A 15,454-nucleotide genomic window follows, 5' to 3' on the forward strand; every position below is an offset into this window, starting at 1 on the left:
CAAGATTAAAATAACTACAAAATACTAATAAAACTATTTTTTTTGTAATTTTCGTTTTTAATATAAAGATAAAATATAAAGTAACATTTTTGTATTTTTCAAAATTAAAATGACTATAAAACATTAATAGAACTATATTTTTGGTAATTTTCGAAATTATATAAAGTACAAAAATAAAGTACAATTTTTTGTATTTTTTCAAGTTTATGAGAAATACATAAACTAAAATTTATATATATATTTTTGTAATTTTCCTCTTTTGCTACGAAATAAAGCAAAAATAGTCAAAATAGCTATATTAGACCTAAATTACATATTTATGCTAAAAATGTGAAAATTCTCGGGGAGGGTAAAAAATCAGGTGTCTACAACAAGTATGTACTTATTGCCAAAGAAGCTGACGAAGGGGCCCATGAAGTCAATCCCCCAGACATTGAACACTTCAACCTCTTGAATTGGTTCATGGGCATCTCATGGCGACGAGAAATGTTCCCGGTTTGTTGACATTCATTAGAGCCCTTCACCCATTGATGTGATCCTTAAACATTGTTGGCCAGAAGAACCCGACCTCTAGCACTTTCGCGGTCGTCCTGACTCCTCCAAAATGCCCTCCATACGCTGATGCCTGATATGCCTGCAAAACAGAAGATTGTTCTATCTCGGGGACACACCTCCAGATCATTTTTTTAACACACATTCGAAATAGATAAGGTTCATCCCAATAATACATGTAGCAGTCATGATAAAACTTTTTCTTTTGTACAGAGGAAAGGTCATAGGGAACTATACCGCTTGCCAGGTAATTTGCAAAGTCTGCATACCATGGAACTTCCTTAAGGCTTGTAGCGAGCAACTGCTCATCTGGAAAGGTTTCCAAAATATCCTCAACCTTAACTGAGTTTTCAGCTCCTTCAAGTCGTGATAGATGATCAATGACTTGGTTTTCTATGCCCTTACGGTCACGAATTTCGAGGTCGAACTCTTGCAGTAACAACACCCAACGAATCAGGCGCAGTTTAGACTCCTTCTTCTCAATAAAGTACCTGAGAGCTGCATGATCAGTATATACAATTACCTTATAGCCAATCGGGTATGATCTGAACTTGTCAAATGCAAACACCACAGTCAGCATCTCCTTTTCAGTCACAGTGTGGTTCAGCTGGGCTCCACTCAGCGTTCTATTGGCATAGTAAATTGGGTGCATTAGCTTGTCTTTCCGCTGTCCCAGCACTACCTCACTGCATAGTCACTGGCGTCATACATGAGTTCGAATGGTTGCTCCCAGTCGGGGGCGACAATGATAGGTGATATGACTAGCCTCCTTTTCAACTCCTCGAATGCTACCCCTGCAATCATCAGAAAATAAGAAGGGGTGATCTTTTTCTAACAACTTACAAAGAGGGTTGACAATATTTGAGAAGTCTCTTATGAATCTCCGTTAGAAACCGGCATGCCAGAGAAAGCTCCTGATTGCCTTGACTGAAGTGGGAGGTGGCAGCTTTACTATCACGTCAACTTTAGCATGATCCACCTCGATTCCCTTGCTTGATACCCGGTGTCCCAAGACTATGCCCTCTTTTACCATGAAATGACACTTCTCCAATTAAGTACTAGGTTAGTCTTAATACATTTTTTCAGCACACAGGTTAGATTTATATGTGTCTTCTTATTTTGCTCTGCATTTGGGTGTATCTCAGGATTCTTTGAGTTCCCCTATTTATGTTTCTACTCCTGTGGGAGATTCTCTTGTTGTGGACCGTGTCTATTGGTCGTGTTTGGTTGCTCTTAGTGGTTTTGAGACTAGAGCCAATTTATTGTTACTCAGCATGGTTGACTTTGATATTATCTTAGGCATGGACTATTTATCGCCCCATTATGCTATTCTTGATTGTCATGCCAAAACCGTGATGCTGGCTATGCCAGGTATACCGCATGTTGAGTAGAGGGGTACTTTAGATCACACTCCCAGTAGAGTCATTTCTTTTCTTAAAGCTCAGCGTATGGTTGAGAAGGGGTGTGATGCGTATTTAGCTTATGTGTGAGATGTCAGTATTGATACCCCTTCAGTTGATTCAGTCCTAATAGTACGGGATTTTCCTAATGTGTTTCCAGCTGACCTTCTGGTCATGCCACCTGAAATAGATATTGATTTTGGCATTGATCTATTGCCGAGCACTCAGCCCATTTCTATTCCTCTTTATCGTATGACACCTCCTAAGTTGAAGGAGTTGAAAGATCAGTTATAGGAATTGCTTGATAAAGGTTTTTTTCGGCCTAGTGTATTAACTTGGGGTGCTCCTGTCTTGTTTGTGAAGAAAAAGAATGGTTCTATGCGTATGTGTATTGATTATCACCAGTTGAACAAAGTGACAGTTAAGAACCGTTATACTTTGCCTCGTATTGATGATCTGTTTGACCAGCTTCAGGGCGCACGGGTGTTCTCTAAGATTTATTTGTACTCAGGTTACCATTAATTGATGATTCGGGAGCCAGATATCCCGAAGACTGCTTTCAGGACTCGGTATGGTCATTACGAGTTCTTTGTTATGTCATTTAGGTTGACCAATGCCCCAACAACCTTTATGCATTTGATGCACAGTGTGTTCCGACCGTATCTTGACTCGTTCGTCATTGTCTTTATTGATGATATTCTGGTGTATTCCCGGAGTTGGGAAGATCATGAGCAGCACCTGAGGACTGTGCTTCAAACTCTAAGAGAGAAGAAGTTATATGCTAAGTTCTCGAAATGTGAGTTTTGGTTGGATTCAGTGGCATTCTTAGGCCACGTGGTATCGAGTGAGGGCATTCAAGTGGATCTGAAGAAAATAGAGGTCGTACAGAGTTGGCCTAGACCATCCTCAGTTATAGAGATCCGTAGTTTCCTTAGTTTGGCAGGTTACTACTATCGTTTTGTGGAGGGGTTTTCATCGATTGCAGCCCCTATGACCAGGTTGACCCAGAAGGGTGCTCCGTTCCAGTGGACGGAGGAGTGTGAGGCAAGCTTTCAGAAGCTCAAGACAGTTTTGACCATAGACCCAATTTTGATATTGCCTACAGGTTCGGGGTCTTATACGGTCTATTGTAATGCCTCGAGGGTTGGCCTCGGAGTGGTGTTGATGTAGGACGGTAGGGTGATTGCCTACGCGTCCAGACAATTGAAGATACATGAGAAGAACTACCATGTTCACGACCTTGAGTTAGCTGCCATTGTTCATGCCTTGAAGATTTGGCACCATTACTTATACGGTGTGCCTTGTGAGATTTATACTGACCGTTGGAGCTTGCAGCACCTGTTCAAGCAAAAGGATCTAAATTTGCACCAGATGAGGTGGTTAGAGTTGCTGAAGGACTCTGACATCACTATTTTGTATCACCCGGGCAAGGCCAATGTGGTGGCTGATGCTTTGAGTCGCCGGGCGGAGAGTTTGGGAAGTTTGGCTTATTTACCAGCATCAGAGAGGCCTATGGCGATGGATATTCAGGCCTTAGCCAGCCAGTTTGTGAGATTGGATCTTTCAGAGCCCAGTCGGGTTCTAGTTTGCGTGGTTTCTCGATCTTCCTTATTTGATCGTATCAGGGAGTGGTAGTATGATGACCCTCATTTGCTTGTCCTCAAGGACAAGGTTCAGCATGGTGATGCCAGAGATGTGACTATCAGTGATGATGGGGTATGGAGGATGCATGGTCGGATTTGTGTACCCAATGTTAATCTTCAGGAGTTGATTCTGAAGGAGGCCCATAGCTCGCGGTATTCCATTATCCGGATGTCACGAAGATGTATCAGGATTTAAGACAGCACTATTGGTGGAGGCGGATGAAGAAAGATATAGTTGGATTCGTAGCTCGGTGCCTTAACTGTCAGCAGGTGAAGTATGAGCACCAGAGACTGGGTGGGTTACTTCAGCAGATAGAGATTCCGAAGTGGAAGTGGGAGAGGATCACCATGGATTTTGTAGTTGGGCTCCCACGGACTTTGAGAAAGTTCGATGCTATTTGGGTGCTTGTGGATCGGCTGACCAAGTCTGCTCACTTTATTCCTATTTGTACTACTTATTCCTCGGAACGATTGGTGGAGATTTATATTCGGGAGATTGTTCGACTACATGGTATTCCAGTGTCCATCATTTCAGATAGAGGTACTCAGTTCACATCATGGTTCTGGAGGGCCATTCAGGTGGAGTTGAGTACTCAGGTGGAGTTGAGTACAACATTTCACCCTTAGACGGACGGACAGTCTGAGCGCACTATTTAGATTCTCGAGGATATGATCCGTGCGTGTGTGATTGAGTTTGGAGGGTCTTGGGATCAGTTCTTGCCATTGGCGGAGTTTGCTTATAATAACAGCAATCAATCCAGCATTCAGATGGCACCATATGAGGCTTTATATGGGAGACGATGTAGATCCCCGGTGGGTTGGTTTGAGCCGGGTGAGGCCAGATTATTGGGCACAGACTTAGTTCAGGATGCGTTGGAGAAGGTTAAGGTGATTCAGGATAGACTCCGCATAGCCCAGTCCACACAGAATAGTTACGCGGTCCGAAAGGTTCGTGATGTTTCCTATATGGTTGGAGAGCGGGTTCTGCTTCGGGTCTCGCCTATGAAGGGTGTTATGAGATTCGGGAAGTGAGGAAAGTTGAGTCCGAGATTTATTGGCCCTTTTGAGATATTTAGGCGTGTTGGGAAGGTTGCTTATGAGCTTGCCTTATCTCCCAGCTTGGCAGGAGTTCATCCGGTATTTCATGTTTTGATGCTTCGGAGGTATCACGGTGACTCGTCACACGTGTTGGATTTCAGTTCAGTCTAGTTGGACAAGGATCTAACCTATGTTAAGGTGCCAATGGCAATATTGGACAGGTAGGTTAGAAAGCTGAGATCAAAGAACATTGCATCCGTGAAGGTTCAGTGACGGGGTTAGCCGATCAAGGAGGCGACCTGGGAGACCGAGCAGGATATGCGTAGTCATTACCCTCATCTTTTCACTACTTCAGGTATGTCTTTATGCTCGTTCGAGGATAAACGAATGTTTAAGTGTAGGAGGATGTGATGACCCGGTCGGCCGTCTTAATAATTCACGCCCCGATCCTCTATTAACTGTTTTCCCTAAGTTTATTTCTGCTAATTTGATTTGCCGGGATGTTCGGTTTTGAGTTTCAGAGAGTTTTGGGACACTTAGTCCCTAAATGAGAGCTTAAGTGTTGGAAAGTTGGCCGTAGTCGAAACAGTGTGAAGACGGCCTCGGATTGGAAATCCGATGGTTTCATTAGCTCCGTTGAGTGATTTCGGGGTTAGGAGCGTGTTTGGATTGTGTTTTGGAGGTCTGTAGCTAATTTAGGCTTGAAATGCCAAAAGTTGAATTTTTGAAGTTTCCGGTCCGATAGGAAAATTTTGATCTGAGAGTCAGAATGGAATTTTAGAAGTTGGAGTAGCTCCGTAGTGTTGAATGTGACATGTGAAGATTGCAGATTTTTTGTTGCTGTGTTGCAGAGAAAACATTCATCGCGTTCGTGAGGGGGTCTCGCATTCGCGTAGAGCATATGGGAGAAACAACTGAAATGTGCTTCGTGTTCGCGATGATGTACCGCGTTCACGAAGGAAGGGACCCATTGGTCTTCGCGTTCTCGACATGGTCCTCGCGTTCGCGTAGGGTCTGCCAGCGTAAGCTACACGTTCGCGAGTGGACCTCGCGTTCACAAAAGAGGAAATTGGCCAACAGAACTTTTGTACATCGCGTTCGCGAAGAAGAACGCGCCTGGGCAGATATAAGATTTCAAAATCGAGGGTTTAGCCATTTTTTTATCAAAACTTAAGCTTGGGAGCTCAGATTTGAGCGAGATTTTGAGGGATTTTCAGAGATATTGATTGGATTTGGGCCATTTGGAGTCGAGTACTCGTAGAAAGAGCGTGGTTTTAGGTTAATTTTGAGCCGGTTCGAGGTAAGTGGTTTGTCTAACCTTGTGTGGGGGACCTTCCCCGTAGGATATGATATATTTGATTATTGAATTGTCTTGTACGTGAGGTGACGAGCGCGTACTTGAGCTAATTGTTGAAAATCTGATTTTTCCTTAAGTATTTCAATTGAGTTCTTTTTCCTGTTTTATTCTACTTGTGAATTTAGCTTGTTGCTAGTTTAGAAAAGCATGTTTAGTTGACTTAATTGCTTATTTGCTTAAACTGCCTTAATTGCATTACGTGAAGCATGTTAGGCTAGTATTAACTGTTTACTTGGTACGAAATTTAGCTTAATTGGGTATTCTTGTGTTGTTGTTGTGTGTTTTTAGTTTGGGACTAGGAGACGGCATCCCGGGATATCCTTTGTACGTATTTATGATTTGAACTGAGGTGCGAGATACCAAGAAATCCCTGGCACATATATTGAGGATACCAAGAGATCCTCAGGATACCGAGAGATCCCTAGCATATATTGAAGATACCAAGAGATCCCTAGCATATATTGTGGATACCAAGAGATCCTCGGGATACCAAGAGATCCCTACCATATATTGAAGATACCAAGAGATCCTCGAGATACCAAGAGATCTCTGGTTATCATCCTTGTTATAAATGGTACTTCCTTGTGGTTTGCCTTCATCTCTGTTTCCGTTATTGTACTCTTATTATCCTGTGTAGATTCTTACTGTAGATTTTCAATTGTACTACTTCTCTTATCCTGTCATCTTTATATTTATTTAATCTCAGTAGGGCCCTGACCTTCCTCGTCACTACCCAACCGAGGTTAGGCTTGGCACTTACTGAGTACCGTTGTGGTGTACTCATGCCTCTTATGCGCATGTTTTTCATGTGCAGATCCAGGTACCGCTACTCAGGCCTATCATCCTTGAGGAGGCGACTGCTCTAGAGACTTCGAGGTACATTTGTCGCGTCCGCAGACCAAGAAGTCCCTTTCTATTCCTGCTTTTAGTATTTAGCCCTTCTGTATTTTTTCTGTTCTTATTAGACATTCCAGAATTAGAGTTATGTAGTACTGATCTTAGCTTGTGATTCGTGGGTTTTAGGGTCTTGGATTTATGTATTGGTATTGAGAGTTAAATATGGTGTGAGCCGAGCGACATATTTAAACACTGTTACTACTTTATTTCTGTTTTGAATTGTTTTACTTCCGTAAATTTTGGTTTTTCTTTCGTAAATTAGGCTTACCTAGTCGTAGAGACTAGGTGCCGTCATGATGGTTCACGGAGGGCGAACCGGGGTCGTGACAAAAGGTCAGGAACTCAAGGTCCGTTGTCTACACTGTTTTGATAGGGCTGTGAATTTTTTGTTTGTTTGTGTGAAATCGATTTGGGGCTTTCGCTATTATAGTAGAATGATGATTCCATGTGAGGAAGGCGCAGAGGTCAAATGAATAAATTATTTTTATGAGTAATTCTTAATAAGCATCATATTTAAAATAATTGAGGGTATTTTAGTAAACTTAGCAGTACAGTACAGTACAATACAATCAAACCAAACAATAAAGATGTTATTTAACAACAACAAATGATACAGCCTATCCAAACGTTGTATTCATCAAAACGATACAATACAATACAATACAATACATTATAAAGCGATGGGAAACAATGATCCAAATACAGTGTTAATTGAATAGTTTCCTACTTTTGATACATAATGACTAATGAATGAGTAGTCACGGTAATGACTAATGAAACACACTTCAAGCCTCACTACAACTCTGAAGCATCAAAAAAGGACTAGCATTGGCAAAGGAAATGAAATATAAAGATTTAGAAGTGAAAACAGACTGCTTACTGGTTACTGCTTACTTGTTGTTAAGCTTATTGTTATGAACTTCTCAAACAACACAATTATAAATACGAATTGTGAATTGATATTTCATTAATAAAAACCTCAGTATATGGAATTAGAAAATAAGAAGATAGACATTAATATAACAAGGATAGTACCAGAAATAAAGTAGGGGGAGAGACAAAGCCACAAAGAGAAACAGACGAGAGAGAGACTAGAGAGAGAGGAAGTTTCTAACAATATTCAGCATGTCCCACTATCATAGAACCGTGCTATTTAACTAACCAAACTTCATTTTACATTTCACATGCTAAGTCCATCAACCCAGGTCCCAAATGTAACTTTCCATCCTTTGTGATGGTTTCTTCAATCCTTTCCTTTTGCTTAGTGGCTTTCCAAGCCCATTATCAACCCCAACTTGTCCGCTACTTTTATTTGGCCGAAGCCCAATATCATTCATGATAATACCCCCACTCCCAATGAGAACCTTGTCCTCAAGGTTCAAGAGAGGAATTCCAGTCAATAAGAAGTTAAATTCAGAGAATGAGGTGACAACCAATTGCTAGATATGATGTACACATTGTTGCCAAAACAAAGAACCAGATGACTCTACTGTTTCTAGTTTATAGTAAGAGCATATGAGTCTTGTTGGGCTAGAAATCTTTCTAACTCAAACATTACAATCTTCCCTTCAAGCAGTTGTATCATCATAATGAATTGTTTAGATGGCAGCACATTAATAACATCAACAGTACTACCACTACACTCATACATGGGAGATAAAATAACAATATCCTTCTGAGAGCAAGAGCCACCGAAACCTGTACCAACATTAAGAAACTTGGAACTATTCCACGAGTCTTGACCAAAGGCATAAGACACCTCATCAACTAACCGAAAATAAGGCCTAATAGATGCCAAATAATTCCCACATAGTAATGTCCCAACAGCTTTGCATAAGTATGAGATGGGACTTCAGGACAATTTATTGGTTTCTTGCACGAGTACTGTAATCTCATTTGATAGTGTTTTCCGAAAGTCACCAAAAGATATAGGTGAAAGATTAAATCCACACAATTTAGTTCTTGACAACACCATCATCTCAAAATCAAGCGTGTATAAGTCATGTAATGTTTTAGACTTTGATGATCTCCCAAAGATCATAAGCAATTTAACACCAGAAAGGATAGTCATATGGTGTAATCATGGTGATGGACATGTTCTCGTGAAATGAAACGGCTTCCATATCAAGGATTCAAGAGCAAGCATGTGTAGATCATTTAACTTTTGCCTCATTGCATCTTCAACCCCAAGGTATGTAGTAAGAAATCGGGAACCAGGATCATAGGGAAAATTTAATCCAATGTTTACTCCACTCCATTCACATGAAGCAACAAATAAAGGGTCTTTGCCACCAATAATAATCCTTAAAAGAACATTTTTGCCCACAAGTTTTGTTGTTACCGATTTGTATGCATCAACAGTATTTCGCAAGTGAAGTTTTAAGAGCTCAATACAAGAATTCATTAAGGTTGACATTATGAACCTATTAGGAAAGTCGCTCAGAAGCAGAACATAATATACAATTGCTAGAAAATCTAAGGAATATGGTAAGCGAACTAGAGCCAGGATCAAATGGAAACTCCAATCCAAATTGATCAAGTATAAATTGATGCAAGGATAAAATAAGTCTGGAATGATCAAGACCACTTAAGTAATCAAATATACCTTTGTCGAGATGTTGGCTGTTACTTCAAGCAGAAAGGACACAAGGCAGTGCTAGTTGATTATCAAACATGACATTGTCACTGTAAGCAAACTTAACGGTAAAAGCTGTATGAATCATTTCATCAAACACTTGGGTTTCATGCTTAGCTGAATCATTCTTCACTGAATCTTCAACTTTTATGTCAATTTTTCTATTGGGTATTTCAGCGAACACCTTGCAGGCATAAATTTTTGAATTTTCCTCCTCCTCGTTTTTAGTTTCCACCTTCTCAATAAGTACTTTAGAATCATCTGCAGGGCTAGAGCGTCCATTATCCATATCAGAGTCAACCTCTGCTACTAATATATCCTTTGGTTCGCACTTATTGTCCAAAGACAACCACATCGGAATGTGCAGAAGTTTGGGGGTCGTCTTGGAAGAGGCAGACAACTTGTTTCAATGTTGCCGACAATTCTCAGCATACAATTGTTATGGTCCATCATCTCCACCATCAGTCCCGGGATGGCATCGAGGTGATAATTGATAATAGTAGAAGAGTAGATACCCATGAAGTCTAAATCAATGAAAACACCAATGTCATAATCTTCTCAAACAACACAATTATAAATAAGATACATGGAATTAGGAAATAAGAAGATAGACATTAACATAACAAGGATAGTAACAGAAAGAAAGAGTAAATTGTATGAATGGTCATTGAACTTTTAGCTTCATTACACAAAAGTCATTATTCTTTCTTTTGTCATACAAAAATCATTTAACTTTGCTTCGGTTATCACAGAAATCATTTTGGCCGGATTTGACAAAGTTCCCACCGGAAAAGCGACATGGCAACCTTAATTAGTGTAAGTGCTTAATTAAATAGGGTTAATATACTAAACTCATTATACCCGCCTAAGTTATACCCGACCCACTATACACCATAAAATAAACCTGACCTACCCATTCTCCTTAAAATTGATTCTCTCTCTTCGTTACTTCCTCAGTTAGGGCTCAATGTATTGAAACAAAAAATATTCGTTGAAAAAGATGGAATCTTCTTCAAGATCGAGGAATAAACTAAGCAACTCTCTGAGATGTTTGTTCCCATTATCGTCATATGTTGCTTCAAGGGACCACCACGAAGCAGAAACAACAAAAACAAGGGCGAAACATGAGGTACAAACAAACCCTTTTTATCTTTGTTTATGTGTTATTCAAGGGACCACCGTGAATATTATTTTGTTGTTCTTGTTTGTTTATGTGTAATTACAACATGCCCATTATCAATTTTTTAGAGTTTTAGGGTTTGTGACACTCAATCTTAGGGTTTAAATCTGCCTTTTGGAGAGGGTTATTTGAAGGGTATTTCATGCATGAATATGAGTCTTTCTTGTTCTCTTTTCTATGTTGAAATAATTCCCAAAGACTCAAGTTAATTTTTTGTTGATTCTAATTTCTCATAATGATATTTTTTTTACTTTTGTTAGTTCTAACTATGGTTATTTATTTGATTCGTTTGTAGAAATTTGAACATTTCTTGAGTGAAATTAATGAAAGGGAATTCTGGGATGATACAAATCAGTCTGATAATGATTTCAGTCTGATAATGATTTTAATGATGATGACTATCACTTGTCTGAGTCTGATGATGATTTTAATGATACAATAGTTGAAACGCATACTAGAAAGAAAAGGGGAAGACCTAAGAAAACAACAAACAGGTTGCCATCATCCACTAGTATTCTAATACATGAACTTAATGACAAATATGGCTTTGATTTTGCCTCATCAGAAGAACTAAATGATGTTAAGTCTGATAGAGAAAATAAGGAGAAGGATGAGGTGACATATCTAGAGTATGAAGAAGAAAAGTATAAGTATAATCCAAGCTTGGAACTTGGAATGCAATTTAGAAGTATTGGGCAATTTAAAGAAGCCTGCCGGAATTGGGGTATTAAGAATAGGCGCCAACTTTATTTTCCTACAAATGACTAGACGCGGGTGATATGTGCTTGTAAATTAGATGGATGTCCATTTAGGGTGTATGCTACTGTTGTGAGTAATGTGGATCCAACAACTCAAATAAAATCTATTGATATGGCACATACTAGTGGGTATGTGCTTCAGAATTTTCATATGGATGCTCAATGGATTGCTAAGAGGTATTTCAGTACTTTTAGGGTTGATCCTGCATGGAGTTTGAATGGCATCATAAAGAGAGTAACTGATGATCATAGTTATACCATAAGTAAGACTAAAGTTTGGAGGGCCAAACGGTTAGCTTTGAAATAGATATATGGAGAAGAGGGTGCTCAATATGCAATACTTTTATCTTATAGAGCTGAGCTATTAAAATCTAATCCTGGCTCAACTGTCACTACTTGGAGAGATGAAGGGAGATTTTTAGGATTCTATGGATGTCTTAGTGCACTTAAAGTTGCTTTTAAATCAAGTTGTAGGCCACTAATTAGTTTAGATGGCTGCTGGCTAAAAGGAAATTATGGTGGAAACTTATTGAGTGATGTTGCTATAGACCCGAATGACTACATATTCCCAATATATAGTTTATGCAGTCATATCTGAAAATGAAAGTAGGGAAACTTGGAGTTGGTTTCTTGCTAATGTTGGCCAGGATTTGGAGATCAATAACATCCATCACATTGCTTTTATGTCAGATAGACAAAAGGTCAGTCATTGATTACTTGTTTTTCCTAATGTTTATATAATTTTATTAATTGTTTGAGTTCACGTGCATAACAAATTGTTATTGTTATTTTTTATAGGGTTTGATAGCAGCAGTTAGATACTTATTCCCTAATGCTGAGCATAGAAATTGTGTGAGGCATATGTACCAAAATTTCAAGACAAGACACAAAGGAAAAGCATTAAAGGACATGGTTTGGAATGCTGCTTGGGCAAGCAATAATGTGATATTTAGAAAATGCATGGAGGAGTTAGAAAATGAGGACAAGGCTACTAGAGAATGATTCAATCATCCAGAAAGACCATTCAATACATGGACTAGATCAATGTTCAGGACTCATACAAAATATGATATGCTATTAAAAAAATTGTGTGAGAGTTTTAACAGGTAATAATTGTTAAATATTTTCTTATGATTTTTGCCGTTTAATTTTTAATGAGATATTTATTCTAACAAATATAATTTTTTTAGATATATTCTTGATGCCACAGATAAGCCCATAATCCACTATCTTGGAGATGATAAAAAATCAATTGATGAGGAAATTGTGCAAAAAAAAAAGAGAGTAGATTGATAGATACCAAGGGGCGATATGCCCCAAGATTGTCAAAAAATGAACAATATAAGAAATGAATGTGCACCTTTTAAACCAGATTTTCAGGTGGTCCGAAGGTTCTAGTTGAAGGTCCTGGAGGGCCCTTCATAGTTGATTTGGTTGTCAGGACCTGTACATGTAGGAGATGGGATTTGACGGGTTTACCATGTCCGCATGGTGTTGTGAGTATCTTAGGAAACAATGAGAGGGTAGAGGATTTTGTAGTGGTCTATTATCATGTTGTGACCTTTAAGAATGTATAGTCACACTTTATCAACCCCACTAACCCCGAGTCGCATTGGCCAGAAGTTATTAATGGTGGTATCGTAATTCCACCTAAATTGGATAAGAAAAAAAGGGGAAGACCTGCTAAATCCAGGAGGAAGGAAGCTAAAGAGATAAAACCAAAAAGACAAGCATTAAAAGAAAGCATGGCAGCTGGAAAATTGTTTAAAAAGGGCAGCCCTTCCATAACTTGCTCAATCTGCAAAGAAGTTGGTCATAATGCCAGAGGACATTCTAAGTTTTTCAAAAAAAAATACTCAGATTCCAATTCAAAAAGAAACAACCACAATTTCAATTCAAGAAGAAAATGATGATTTTTGGGGATATTCAAATTTGTATCACTCTGAAATGTGTTGTAATTCTGGTACTAATGAAGATGGAAGAATGAACTTTAACTTGACAAATCAGTCTACTATTACTGAGGTTTGTTGGTTCTGCTATGGCTTATTTAGTTGAATTTTAAGTAAATTGCAATTAAATTTTGGTCTTTCAGGTGGCTGCTATGTGTACTGATTCTGTTGCTAAATTTGGAATTGTTGAACTTGGAGTTGTTGTGTGTGCTGAAGTTTCTGGAACTGCTATTTGTGATGAAGTTTCTCAAGCTGCTGCTATTGGTGTTTCTAAGAGAGGCCGGAGTGTGAAGAAAAAAATTATGACTGACTATGTTTCTGCCGTGATTAAAAAGAAGTCTAGGGTTAGAAAGTAGAAAATTATGAAGGAGTATTTTTGTGTTTTTGTATTAAATATATAGTTTGAACGGCACAGAATGTGCATTTTGTAGTTTCCACTATGCAATGCATTCTAACTATTTATGTTGGCTTATTAAGCAGTATTTTGTTGGGTTAGTCTTGCTTAATAGCCAACATTTTGACATATATTAGAAAACACTATTATGAAATGGTTTTACTTTATTTAGTCCCTTTTTTATTTTGCTGTTTAAGGTATCCCATTTTTGCATTTTAAATAGTTTTATTAAATGAACTGAAAATTTTCTTAAGTTGCACTTAAAATGGGTCAAGGTATAGGTAAATCATGACAGGTGCAGAGTATGGAGAAAAATGAGCTCCATTCGGGCAATTAGGTCAAGTATTTTATGGGTCAAGGTATGATTTAATATTACATTTAACTTTCTTAATCAATATAAAACACTAATTAAGGCTGCCACGTCACTTTACCGGTGGGAACTTTGTCAAATTCGGCCAAAATAATTTTTGTGATAACCGAAACAAAGTTAAATAATTTTTGTGTAACAAAGGAAAGAATAATGACTTTTGTGTAATGAAGCTAAAAGTTGGATGACCATCCATAAAATTTACTCCAGAAAGAAAGTAGGGGAAGAAATAGAGCCACAAAGATAATAGACGAGGGAGAGAGAGACTAGAGAGGCGAAGTTTCTAACAATATTCAGCATGTCTCACTATCATAGAACCGTGCTATTTAATTAACCAAACTCCATTTCACATTTCACATGCTAAGCCCATAACCCGGGTCCCAAATGTAACTTTCCATCCTTTGTGATGGTTTCTTCAATCCTTTCCTTTCGGTTAGTGGCTTTCCAAGCCCATTATCATCAACCCCAACTTGTCCGTTACTTTCATTTGGCCCAAGTCCAATATCATTCATGATACTTTTTTGTTTTTGTTTTTTTAATTCGGTGTTTGGTACTCACGTTGGAGCCCGATTATATCTGGATTTGCGTCGCATAAGGTCCTATTCAGGGGAAACTCTCCCTACCAAGGATTTTTTTACACTCAGGCCTCGAACTCGAGACTTCTGGTTAAAGGAAGAGCAACATGACACTTATTAACAAGGACGACATATAGTGTCACCCACTTAGGACTATTATTGAAGATTGTAAGTATTTATCGGAAATCAACAAGACTATTATTGCACATATTTGGAGGGAAGCGAACAAATGTGCATACTTTTTGGCTAACAAAAGTCACAACCATGTAGAAGCTATAATAATTTGGGAGGTACAGCTCATGAAATTAGAGTTTCTTCTCGTGGCCCATTCAATCAATGTAATTACGAGAGATTTAAGTAATTTTTTTTCTTCTAACGTACCAAAAAAATAAGAATTTTTCATAAAACACTATATTTAGATCCTAATAACTATAGTTTGACTAAATACCATTCGTAATTACTGTTCAATTATTATCGGCATGTATTACTTGTATTCATTCACTTTAAATGGTTGTATCAACGTATACAATACACTAAAATATAGTGATACATATAGTTACTATATCATTATATGTGACTCCATACTCTATACACTCTATAATAACTACAAATTGTAATTATTTTAAAATATATTTATATATGATAAATACAGTATATAAGTTAGTTACATGTAATTTTTTCAAAAAAAATCACAGTGAAGATCCGTAAA

The 15,454-nt window shown here is 38.4% G+C and overlaps 1 protein-coding gene across 4 annotated transcripts; it reads left to right on the plus strand.

Moving 5' to 3' along the window:
- Positions 1 to 10,431: 10,431 nt before the first annotated feature.
- Positions 10,432 to 13,974, plus strand: LOC104238219 (uncharacterized). Of its 4 annotated transcripts, none has more exons than XR_713832.2 (4): positions 10,433 to 10,651; positions 10,998 to 12,161; positions 12,259 to 12,566; positions 13,553 to 13,974. XR_713832.2 is itself a non-coding variant. In XM_009792520.2 (2 exons), exons 1-2 carry the CDS (start codon positions 10,523 to 10,525, stop codon positions 13,763 to 13,765), a joined length of 342 nt encoding a protein of 113 aa, XP_009790822.1. In that variant the 5' UTR covers positions 10,432 to 10,522; the 3' UTR covers positions 13,766 to 13,974. The 4 variants fall into 4 exon arrangements, 2 of the variants coding, with proteins under 2 accessions (XP_009790822.1, XP_009790821.1); XR_713833.2 differs by having other exon boundaries at positions 10,434 to 10,651; positions 12,040 to 12,161; XM_009792520.2 differs by lacking the exons at positions 10,998 to 12,161; positions 12,259 to 12,566 and having other exon boundaries at positions 10,432 to 10,651.
- The last annotated feature ends 1,480 nt before the right edge of the window (positions 13,975 to 15,454 follow it).

Source organism: Nicotiana sylvestris, chromosome 12 (genome assembly GCF_000393655.2).
Source record: "Nicotiana sylvestris chromosome 12, ASM39365v2, whole genome shotgun sequence".
Lineage (NCBI taxonomy): Eukaryota > Viridiplantae > Streptophyta > Magnoliopsida > Solanales > Solanaceae > Nicotiana > Nicotiana sylvestris.

Coding starts and splice junctions, on each gene's coding strand:
- LOC104238219 (XM_009792519.2), top strand. CDS start 13,279: ATGCCAGAGGACATTCTAAGTTTTTCAAAAAAAAATACTCAGATTCCA. Junction 13,483..13,552: donor ATCAGTCTACTATTACTGAG/GTTTGTTGGTTC, acceptor TTGGTCTTTCAG/GTGGCTGCTATGTGTACTGA.